This window comes from Nannospalax galili, unplaced genomic scaffold (assembly GCF_000622305.1).
Source record: "Nannospalax galili isolate Female #2095 unplaced genomic scaffold, S.galili_v1.0 scaffold383, whole genome shotgun sequence".
Taxonomy (NCBI): Eukaryota; Metazoa; Chordata; class Mammalia; order Rodentia; family Spalacidae; genus Nannospalax; species Nannospalax galili.
In genome coordinates, this window is record NW_008351346.1 from 4105462 (window position 1) to 4118149 (window position 12688).

General features: G+C 37.3%; 1 protein-coding gene across 1 annotated transcript in view; it reads left to right on the forward strand.

The window, feature by feature from the left end:
- Positions 1-12688, forward strand: part of Mael (maelstrom spermatogenic transposon silencer) — a 47336-nt gene that overhangs the window by 23266 nt on the left and 11382 nt on the right. Inside the window, exons 7-8 of the mRNA XM_008848250.1 lie at positions 402-456; positions 571-712. Of these exons, the coding sequence (XP_008846472.1) occupies positions 402-456; positions 571-712 (197 nt within the window). The remainder of the gene's footprint in view (positions 1-401; positions 457-570; positions 713-12688) is intronic.

Genomic DNA, 12688 nt, shown 5'->3' on the forward strand with positions numbered 1-12688 from the left:
AACTTTTCATTCAAAACTGCTTTTGTCACAGTCCTTTACTCCTTACTTTGTAATAGACTGTGTTCTTTGCTTTATCAAAATTCTTCTAGCATAAGAGTCAACAATTGGGTCCTAACCTTGCCACATACTGTAAATATTAATACAGCCAGGTCACCTGATCTTTCTTTCTAGACATTTTCTTCATTGGTCTGCCCTAAGTGTCTCTTGATTTTCATAAAATGTATTAATGCTTTTGTATAAATACGACTAGTAAATAATTGCAGTAGCGTTTTCTAGTGTGTGTAGTTCTTTTTTATAGTTCTCAATCAGTCATGTCTTCCCCTCACACCCATTTGAAAGGACAGTGTTAACTTAAAACTTCAAAAGTAGGAGAAAAATGCAAGTAATGTTTTTCTTTCCAGTCTGATGATAGAGCCAGAGTCAACTGGTGTTTGAAGTGTATGGAGAGGGCATCAGGTGAGTAAAACTCTGGATCACTGTGGGAAAAGTGTATTTTATGTGTCCATTTTGATACACATATTCTGTGTACCCAAATTCACTAATTGTATTTTTTCTATTTACTAATGGAAGAAATTAGGCAAGATCTAGAACTTTTCACTGTAGAGGACCTTGTAGTGGGAATCTACCAGCAAAAATTCCTCAAGGAACCTTCTAAGACCTGGGTTCGAAGCCTCCTTGATGTGGCCATGTGGGACTATTCTAGCAACACAAGGTATTGATACTGATTTTGAAGTTTAGTGATGTTGATTTCTTTTCTGAACTACATTCTGAGAATATATGCTAGGACTTGTTTTTGCCTTTTATGAAATACTTTCCTATTAAGCCTTGGAAATGTTTGTATGTATATTTTGCCTGCCTATATGTATGTGTACCATGTGTGTGCCTGGTGCCAGAGGAGACCAAAGGAGGGCATCAGATCTCCTGGAACTGGAGATAACAGATGGTTGTAGGCTGCCATGTGGGTGTTGAACACTGAACCCAAGTCTTCTACAAGAGCAGCCAGTGTTCTTAACTGCTGAGCCATCTTTCCAATACCAGAAACATATTTTTTAAATGTTTTATTTTTTTTATTTGGAGACAGGGTCTCCCTGTAGCCCCAGCTAGCCTGGAATTCGCTATGTAGATAAGTCTGGTCTTGATCTCACAGTGATCTGCCTACCTCTGCCTCCTGAGTGCTGGAATTAAAAGCGTGTGCCACCATGCCCAGCCCTTGTTCTTTTTTTCATGTGTACTAGCATTTTGCCTGAATGTGTGTGAGGGTACCACATGTGTTCAGTGCCTACAAAGGCCAGAAGAGGCCATCAGATCCCCTGGAACTGGAGTTACTGAAGGTTGTTAGCCACCACGTAGGTTCTGGGAACCGAACCCAGGTTCTCTGCAAGAACAGCAAGTGCTCTTAGCTGCTGAGCCATCTCTTCAGCTCCTAGAAACAGAAACAGTGTTTTGTACATATTTTTATATTGTATTTTTAAAAACATAAGCTAATTGATAGGTTGTTGTTCTGTACTGAAAACAAAAGAACTGTCAGGTAGACTATTCTTTACCAGTTAGAATTTTTGTATTGATGAAAGATGTTTTTAGATTTATTTAGACAGACTTTGTATTTAGATTTTGTTTCAGTATACTTACAAAGTAATATATTAGTGAAATAAATTGGCAAAAAATTAATTTTTTATTTTGACAGCTTAGATTTACTAAAGTCAGAGTAGTAAAAGACGCAACACTTAGATTTCTTAATTGTTAGCATATTGACACATTGTCATTATAATTTGTCTCTAAATACATATTTTTTCTAAGCCACTGAGAGTAAATTAGTCATCCTGCTATTGCTTATGTACATCAACATTTCCTAAGAATAACATTTCTCTTACAGTAGTTTAAGTACAAAAATCAGGATTTGGCCATTGCCACAGTACCATTATCTAAGCTGAAGACCTTGTTCATATTTGGCTAGCTGTTTCATAGTGCCTTTTATACATAAAACAATATCTAGAGTCCAGGCCTCGATCACATGTTGCATTTGGCAATGTCTCTTAGGTTCATTTGAAGCATTTGGGGTGTGTGTGTGTGTGTGTGTGTGTGAGAGAGAGAGAGAGAGAGAGAGAGAGAGAGAGAGAGAGTGTCAGAGTCAGTCTGTAGCCCAGACTGGCTTAGAACTCACTGTTTTGCTCATGCTGACTTTGAACTCATATTCTACTGTCTCAGCCTCCTATATACTGGGTTACAGGCATGTACTACGACCCTCAGGGTTCCATAGTCTCACTTTGGTGATCATGACGTTTCTTTGAGGAGTGCAGTCCAGTTTATCAACCCAAACTGAGAAACATTTTATAATTTCCTGATGATTAGATGAGGTTATGCATTTTAAAGATGACTACCACAAAAATGATGCTGTGCCTCCTCAGTGTGTCACACCTGGAAGCATGTAATATCCATTTGTCCCATTCCTGATGAGAATTTTGGTCACTTGTCTAAGACAGTATCTGTCAGATTTCTTCTTTGAAAGATTACTATTTTTCACCTTTTAAGAAATCCCTATTCTCTATTGGCAATTTGGGTAACCCCTTCAGAGGATGGCGTGATAAGAATAGAAGGTAGAAATTGGCTAGGCAGTTAGGGTAAAAAAGTCCCCAGAGAAAAGTAGCCAGTTTCTTGGCTGAAAGTCAAAATGTCCTTGGGACTGTTAGCAACATACTCTGTTCCAAAGACCAAAAATGTCAAAAGTATTTGGTAGCTTGTATCTAATCCTTAAAAGATTTTAGGGTTACCTCTTCAGAGGGGGGAATGTTAGAGTAACCAAAAGCCCCATAAAAATAAATTTAAAAAAAGAAAAAAAAATGATGGAGAGGTATGGGAGGTGTTGGAAGGGAAGGAATGGGCATGGATTTGATCAAAACACCTTTGTAAAAATTTAAAAAAAATCTTGTAGTGGATTAACTCATCAATAGAATGATACCTAGGTACATACAACCCTAGGTTCAATCTCCAGTTCCACCAAAGTTTTTTATTAATATTGTTTTTATTTTATATGTATGAGTGTATTAGCCTACATGTGTGTAAGTACATCCATGTCATGCAGTGCCCAGAGGGCATCAGATTGCCTGGAATTGGAGTTATAGATGGTTGTTAGCCACCATGTGGGTACTGGGAATCCAACCTAGATCCCCTGCAAGAGCAGCCAGTACTCTTAACTGCTGAGCCATCTCCCCAGTCCCTCCACCAAGTTTTTAAAAAGTTTTAAGTATTTTGCAGAGAAATATAATTCCCTTGAATTTTGAAATACTTAATCCACTGATGATTTAGTTGCAATCAGCTACTACTATGCTTGTGAAATTATGATTTTTCTTAGTCCCTTCTGTATTTATTAAAATTCTAAGAGTGTTTCTTTTTCACACTTTTCCACTTATTTGAGTATAGACTTGTGAATTCCTAGTTTATTCAGTAAATTATAATGTTATTACCAGAACTTATTTTTATGCTCAGATTGTCCCATACACAGTTAGTGAACATTTCTTCAAGCAGTGGTTTCTGTGTCCTTTGGACATCTCTTTACCACCCTTGAGTGCTGGGGTTTTTTTTCTGGCATATTCTGGGTTCATCTTAGCATTGTTCTACTCTATCCTGGCTTTAGTAGTCTCTCCAGTGGCCCCTTGTAGTAAAGGATGGTGTTGAGACTGAGAACTGTGGATCTCATTATTTGTACTTTAGTCCTAGAATACACCAAAAGCAGTTTCAGTATTAGTGGAACTACTGTTTTAATTATTTTTTATGTGTGTGTGTGTGTGTGTGTGTGTGTTTTGCCTGCATATATGTAAGTGCACAACATGTATGCAGTGCCCATGGAGGTCAGAAGATGGCTTTGGATCCCCTGGGACTAGAGTTACAGAAGGTGTTGGCTGCCCTGTGGGTGCTGTGAACAACCTGGTCCCTGCCTGCTGAGCTATTTCTCTAGAGCCATACCACCGTTTTAAAAAGGACATGCGGCAGTTCAAGATTTGTTTACTGTTGGCTTCAGTCTGAGAGTAGAGTCAAAATAATTTGCTCAAAAGTCACTTGAGTTCTTTTTCTCCACTGTAGTTAAATCAGTTGGGTGTTTTTGTTGTTTATAGTCCATATTGGCTTTTCCCAGTTTGCTGATTTACTTACCTTTTGACTGTATAGAGCAGCAGCATCTAATAAACTATATTACACAGTGTCACTCACTTTAAAAGAAACGTTTGTTGGAGATACAGTTAATTTAGAAATTAACTTTGGAAGAACTGAAATTTTATTGAATTTTTGTGTTATTTCATACAGAATATCTTAATCATCTTTATACCCCCTTTCCCATTGGCAACCTCCCATAGCCCCCTCAACTGGAATTCATGCATTCTATCATTTGTGTTAAGGCCTAACCTGTCATGTTAGTGTTCCTAGACATCCCTCAGTGCAAGTTCATCCACCGAGGTCTAGTCAGCCTAGCTCTTATCCTTTAAGAAGATCAAGTCTTCCTTACCCAGCAGTAATCAGCTGCCAATAATTCTTCAACTGAGATTGGAGCCTGCTGTCCATTTCCACAGTCCTGTGTTGGGTTTTGTCTGCTTGTGATTGCATGGATCTTGTGCATGCTAACACCCTTGCTATAAATTCATATGAGCAAGGTCCCAGGAGCCTATAGGACTCTTATTTCCATATGGTCATGCACCTGCTCCCTGGCTCTTAAAATCCTTCTGCTCCCTCTTCCACTGTGGTGCCTGAGCCCTGGGTGGGTGGAGTTTAATATAGGAGTTTTGTCCAAGGACCCGTACTCTACAAATTCTTGTTCTCTACACTTTGGCCCTTTGTGACCTCTGTTGCCTGAGGGAGGGAGCTTCATTGATGAGAATTTTTACCATGCTTAGTTGTACTCAAGGGCAAAGGTTGCATTTCTATTGTTAAATTCTACATTGCCTTTCAGATATATTTAAGATTTTCACACAGATTGTATCTATTACTAATGCATTTTTGATGGGTAACTTATGCCTTTGTAAGTTTTTTTGTGAAAACTGGTTTGATTAAGCTATCTAATTTTAATGGAATAAATTTTGGTAATTTGTATTTTCCTGGGAAACTATACATGTTATAGTTTTGAATTTGTTCAGAAATATGCAAAGATGATGACCTCAATTTTTTTCTATTTCAGTGTGCTGTTTTTTTACATTATGTAGATTCTGACATAGAATATTTTCATGTAAACTTAGTATATAATCAATTTTTATGACTTCTGTGAGCATTCAAGAATATTCTGTATCCTTTGTTTTGGACTGTAAGATTTGAAATCTATCCATAAGACCTGTATAGATCATGGGTTAGTTTTTCTGTTACTACAATAAACCCCCTGAGCTAATCGTAAAGAGAAAAGGTTTATTTTGGTTTTGGAGGCTCAAGTCCATTATCTTTCAGCCCCATTGCTTTTTGTGCCTGTGTTCAGGAAGTGCTCACCTAATCTCTGGGAAATGAAAGGAACTCGGGGTCCCTCAGTTGTCTTCAAGGACACACCCTGGCTTCAGTTACCTGGAGGCTTCCCACTTAAACCCTATTTCTTAAATAAGTTTCTGTCCCCTCCCACTAACACCAAGCTGAGCACCATCAGTACATGGGCCTTTGAAGGAACAGTTCAGATCCAGACTACAGTGATTACTTGTTCAGATTTCAGGGGTTTTTTTTTGTTGTTGTTTTGTTTTGTTTTGTTTTGTTTTTTTGAGATGGACCCACTATGTAGCCCAAGATTCATGATGGTCCTGCTTCAACTTCCTGAGTCCTAGGCATTACAGGCATGTGCTACCAGGTCTTTGTAGCTGTTTAGAGTTTCTTATTTTTCAGTTAACATTTTGTCCTATTGATGTATCATGTATTGAGATTAGAGTTTTATTGTGTGTGTCTGTCTCCTTATATGTTCTATAATTTTAAGCAGCTTGCTCTTTTATTTGGTATGTGTACATAAAAAGTTTGATGAATCTTGGTATAGTAGGTTAAAGGGAGACTTAAATAGTATTTCCTGTTTTCTTGCATGGGTTAAGATTTCTAATAGATTGATTACACCTCAGTTCCTTGAATTTCTGTAAAGTACAACTCCATTTTGTGTGTTCTTTTGCAAAGCTTAGTTAATTGGATCTTTTAGTAAGGTCTTTTAGCCTAGAAAACTTCATATTTTTTCTTTTTTAAAAAAAATGTATATAGTAAATATTTTATGTGTACGAGTATTGCCTGCATGTGAGTAAGTACACACATGTCATGCAATGCTCTCAGAGATCAGAAGAGGGCGTCAGATTCCCTTGGAACTGGAGTTATGTACGGTTGTTAACTGACTCATGGGTGCTGGGAATCCAACCTGGGTCTTTTGCAAGAGCAGCCAATGCTCTTAACTGCTGATCCATCTCTCCATCTCCTAAATGTATTTGTTACTGAATTTTTGTGCATTTCATACAACACATCTGAATCATATTTAGACCCCCCTCCCCATCCACATCCCTCCATAGCCCCCCTACCAGATTTCCTCAATTCTGTTAGATATGTTAAAACCTATCAAGTCAAGCTTTTGTACCCAGATGTCCCTTGGTACAAGTTCATCCACTGGAGACTAATGAGCCTATCTAAGGTCACTCCCTGAAGATCAACTCTCCCTCCCGTCACTCAGAAATAATCAGTTGCCAGTAGCTCCTCAGCTAAGGTTGGGACCTGCTGCTCACTTCCCCAGTTCTGTGCTGGGTTTTTGTCTGATTGAGTCAACGTGGGTCTTGTAAGCTGTCACCATTGCTTCAAGTTCATATGAGCAAGTTTCAGAGGTCTGGAAGACTGATTCCTTCAAGTAAAATTTGATGGTTTTTCATCCCTTTGTTTTACTAGTTTCTCTGAGTTTGTTGCCACAGGTCTACTTCCTGAGGTGTTTGATGAACCATTTCAATAAGTAGAATTGGGTTTTGTTTCTAGAGTTTTCTTAGATTTTATAGATTATCTTCCACTATTAATTTTAAGGGATTCTTAAAATACGTAGACCGCATCTTTATTCTTCGGTTTAGTGATCTCTGACTCTTTTTAATCATTTATTCATTGTAACTTTCTTCAGTTGTTCTTTTTAAGCTTCAAAATGAGCCTGTATTTCTTTGGACAGTTAATTTTATTTCTTCATGACTTTCTGTTTTTGATCTTTTTCTGAGTTTAGGCAACCCTTATTTCTCATTTTTATTATGTTTTTAGTTCTGAAGTTTTCTTAATCAGCGTATTTCCATATCCTTATATTCTTACATGAGAAAAATTTAATTCCATGTGGAATGTTTTATGTTAGAATTCTCTTTTCCTTCATGTGTGTTTAGGGGTGTGGTGGGAAGCTGCAAGTGTTTTGATTTTGTTTTCTATTATCATTGTGTCCTAATAGCTTTCTGTGGATGAAGACTCACTTTGTTTACTATCAAGAAAAAAAATTTTTAATGTGTAAGCTTAGGCCATGGTACTTATTTCCACACTCTCCAATAGCAACTGTAGAGTATCTGTCATTGTAAGATGCATTAAGATGCTTTGTAATCAAAGAAGTACAATGTGAAGTTCAGTAAATACAACCTGTAACAGACTGGTAGCTTTAGTGTAAGATGGTCTTTGAGGTCTGGGTCATGAAGTTTATTAAAAGTGAAACTGCTATGTAGTATGTCAGCCACTTTAATAAGGAACTGCTTTGGACAAAATGGCTCTACTTTTCACTGAGCTTTATAAGATTCCAAGGGAGTTTGAATTGTAGCAAACCATGGAAACTAGTTATACTCTATTAATACAGATAAATAGAACTTATTTCAAATACTGCTCTTAAGTACCTACTAAAAGACTTAAGTGTGAAGTAGATGTTTGATAGCACATTGTTTCTAGGTCTAAGAGAAATGAGTAGGTTTTATATTGATACTTCAGTTTAGTACTTAAGTAATAATAGTAGTTAGTAACTATCACACTATGTTAGAAGCTCAGAAATTTAAAATTTTAATAGATGCCAGGTGTTGTGGCACACGCCTTTAGGCCCAGCACTCAGGAGGCAGAGGTAGGTTGGATCTCTGTAAGATACAGGCCATCCTGGTCTACGTAGTGAGTTCCAGGCCAACTGGGGCTATAGGGAGAACCTGTCTCAAAAAAAAAAAAATGTTTTAAAATAGATCCCCCGTTCTCTTTATGCTTCCTGTCAAAATTGCCATTGGGTTAATCAGCAGTCTCTGCCCTGCTGACTAAAATAATACAACGTTTATTTAATCAACAAATATTGGCTCAGGCATGGTGGCACACACCACTAATCCCAGCATTCAGGTGGCAGAGGAGGGAGGATTGCTGTAAATTTAAGGCTGTCCTGCTCTATATAGGGAGTTCAGGCCAGTCAGAGTCAAAATGAAACTTACTGAGCATCTCCCCTGTGTCCCTTGTACTGAAGGTACATAGCAAAATTAATGTGATCCTTCCTTCATGAAGCTAACATACGAAAGAGACACGCAATAAATAAGAGGGTGATAATTTTAGCTCAAAATAGTTAAGTGCTAAAGAGAAAAGAAATCAGAATAGCAATAGAGAAGTGTGAAAAGGTAGGTTACAGAATGGTCAAGGAAACAAAAATATTTTTTCAAGTTATAATATTAAGCTAAGAACTGAAGCAGAAGAAAGATGAAATGAGGAGAGACCACCTTGTATACGTAGGAGTGCTGCAAGCAGGGAGAAAAGAGATTAGGGTTACTTCAAGATCTCTGAGGGCTTTTTGTTATTTTTTTCTTTAGTTTTTTTTTTTGTGGCTGTATTGAAAGGAGGTAAGAAAGGATGTATGGGGGCCTATGGTTATTGGATGACCAAGAAGGAAGTGATTTGGGATTGGGGTGGTGACAGAGATACAGTGAATAGTTAGGCTTCAGATTGGTAAAAACTAGTAGACTTTGCAGAAGAATTGAACTAGGGGGAGAGAATAGAAACAAAGAATAGCAAAGCATGATTGGGTAGATACAGTGAAAAGAGCAAATTTAGAATGTTCTGACATATTGTTGAGGCATTTGCTGAGGTCTACAATAGATCATCTATATAAAGGGCAGGGAGAGAAGTGGACTTAACAGAATCCTTATTGATAAGTTTTGACATTTTTAAATGGGCAGAGACTGAGATTTTGAAGTGCTAGCTCCTTGAAGCCCAAAATTGCCATGGTGATGATCAGTGTTAATGAAAGTTGGCAAAATGAGGAGAAAGGGGATCCTTGATGCAGGAACTGCACAAACCCCGTGAGTTACATTGTGGGTTAGTCTTTCATTTGCTTTGTTCCTTGGTTTATCTCATTCTTTGGAGATGTGAGTTGTCTTTCTGTGGCTTTTTTCATGTTGCAGGCTTTCTTGAGTGATTTTTCCTTGATTCCTATTTAGAAATGAGGCTTAAAAACCAGGTAAATGTTCCATCTTGCTTAGTGGAGACTATCAACTGATTAGGCTTTGTTGTAGGAAAACTTACAGGGGAACTTGACAGGTTGGAAGGAGAATCCTAAAAGCCAGAACAGTCAATTACATTCCCTTCTATGGAGTTATAGAAATTGACTGCTCTTAGAATAGAAATTCAGCCTCATAACTTTCATTTGCTTTTTAAAAAATTTGTTGACTTACTAATTGTGTATGTGTGTGTGAAAGATGTGTGTATGATATCTGTGTGAGTGAGTGTGGATGAGCATGTGCCATAGTGCACATGAGCGGTCAAAGGGTAGTTGGAAAAGATTCTTTCCTTCCACTGTGGGATCTGGGGGTTGAACCCAAGCTATCAGGCTTCCATGACAAGTGCTTTTACCCGCTGAGCCATCTTGTCAGCCATGTCTCTTTGGGGGATAGGAACATGTCCGTCAGTCCAGCATACTCTAAACTTTCTTGATTCTCTCTAGAGTTTTGATAAGCAAACTATCAGGAAGATCTTTTTCATCCATGCTTATTCTGTGAACCACAAAGATTGCAACTTCAATCATTCATTTAATTTTTTTCCACAATTTTGTCAAATTGTCTTCTACAGAGGCTTGTTTTTAATCTTCTTTATTTTCAACATCTATTTATTGATTTTCAAAGGGCCTCAGGGACAAGAAATGTGTGCATATTTGGGGCTGAAGAGATGGCTCAGCGGTTAAGAACACTGGTTGTGGGGCTGGAGAAATGGCTCAGCAGTTAAGAACATTGGTTGTTCTTGCAGAAGACCTGGGTTTGAATCCCAGCACCCATATGGCAGCTAACAACTGTTTGTAACTCCAGTCCCAGGGGATCCGACATCCTCTAATGATCTCTGCGGGCATTGCACGACATGGGTGTACTTACCTACATGCAGGCAATACATGCATACACATGAAATAAAAATAAGAAATAAAATTTAAAAAAAAGAACACTGGTTGTTCCTTGCAGAAGACACAGGTTCAAATCCCAGCACCCACGTGGCAGCTAACAACTGTCCATAATTCCAGTCCCAGGGGATCCGACAGCCTCTTCTGTCCTCCTCGGGCACTGCATGACACGGGTGTACTTACCTACATGCAGGCAATACATGCATACACATAAAAATAATATTTTTTTAAGTTTAAAAAAAATGTGTGCATGTTTTTAATTCACATTGTGAACCAGAAGCCTTAGCAATAGAAGGTGCAGTTTTATATTATGACATCCCTTTGGAATTTTTTCTTCAATTTAATGAACTTTTTCTACTTAACAAAAATTTGAGCAACTTCTGTATAATATGTAGGCCCCTAGAGTAGGTTCTAGAGAGAATTGTGGGAAAGAGTAACATAATGATCATGGCCTTCAATCTTTTGCGTGATAACAGCAATACGGTATGTAAAGACACTAGAGTCATAATTTCTTAAAAGAGTTTCAGAGAGTGTTGCAAGATAAGATGAGAAATATCTTCACATCACTTCAGTGTAAGGGCTTAAAAACTATGAAATACTTAAATACTTTAAGGGGTATTTTTTCTGGTCCTTTAGAAAGATGGATAGAGTTTCTTTACACAGCACTGTGGGTTGAAGAGAGGACCTTTCTGGTACAAAACAGCTAGAGATTCAGGAATCAAATAGTGTATGAACTGTGCAAGAGAAGTCAGTGAACTGAGCCGGTCTAACTAGAGCATATATGTAGACACAGGACAAAGAGTTCTAAAAGCAAAGTTAGGAAGAGTCCTAACCTGAAATAGGGGAAAAGGCAATCACTAGGCCTTTTGGTATAGAGGAAGAGGAGGGTAAATAGCCTTCATGCACATCATGTGAATGAGGGAGACAGTTGTCAGGAGCTTGGAGAGTAAGCTATAAATTGGTTCCAGAAGGTGTTATGGCACTTCACACTTGTGGCTTAACGTTAGAATTTTGACATGAATTTTCATAAAAGAAACACATTTGAGATATGTTACAGTTGGAGCTAAGTTTGAGCAATGAAGTGAGAATGAATAGCTTAATATACAAGTAAGTATTACATATAAGAAAGTGTATAGAGCAGATCTGATTTTTGACAGTTACATGATGAGCTTTCTCTTACTAGGAGAAGTACTGTTATTTCTAGGGGAATTGGTATTTGAAAGAATGCAATCAAGAAGTGTATGTAAAAACAAGTCAGAACAATGCCACTTTAATAGTGTAACTGTAGAGTTAGAAAAAAATTTTTTCCTCTGGGCCAAATTTCTTTTGTTTTTAACAATTGGGCATATTTTATTTTTTAAAAAGATTTAGTTTTATTTTTTTAATAATATCTATATGTTGTGGTGGGGTTGGAGTTGTGCACGTGTGTATTGATGACTACAGAAGCCAGAAGAGGGTGTGGATCTTCTGAAACTAGAGTCCCAAGTAGTTGTGAGTCACCTTATGTGGGCACTGGGAACTCAACTGGGGTCTTCTGCCAGAGCAGTATGTGCTCTTAACTGATGAACTGTCTCTCCAGCCCCTTGAGTACATTTAAAATTTTTGAATTACTTTCATTTTAAGTCTGATCTCCATTGGAAAACGTGTATTTGAGGATAGGTACTCTGACAAGGAGCAAAATTAACTAAAAACTAAGACTTACTTAATTCTATATGATTGTCTAAGAAGTTAGGTTAGTTTTAAAGCTTCATTTTAGAATTATGAATCACATTTATTAGATTGCTTTTCTTTGGAAATATATGAGAAAATTTTAAATATTTTAGATAGTCCTCAGTTAAATACTGCTGTTTGGTTCAAATAACTTTTTACACTTACTGTACCATTTTTGTGCAATCTTAATGAAGATTTTTGCTAAGTTTCGTATTCTGTAAGTAATGCTGTTCTGAGTCTCAGTGGTCTGTATTAGTATTCTTTCAGTGCATGGAGCACCAGGTTGATACATATAACTTAACATTTTCTCTCCAACTTCTCATCTCCATTCAGAAATCACTTTCTAGTGATGCTTTTGCTGGTCACCCCATATAAAATGTTGCCTCTTCACGGTTCATGCCTCTTTTTCTTGTTTTGTTTTGTTTTGTTTATTAGAAGAAGCATTTCATAACAACAGCATTAACCTATTCAGTAACATTTTTTGAGCTAGGGTACATCTCTTTCAAAATTGGCTGTATATTTTTAGGTTTACAGATGAATTATTACGCTTCTACAATCTTTTACTCATTAAAAACTCTATAAGACATAAAATTAAATGAGGTTTTAATGTTTAAAAAAGATCTCCACTTCATTGTTAAAATTCAC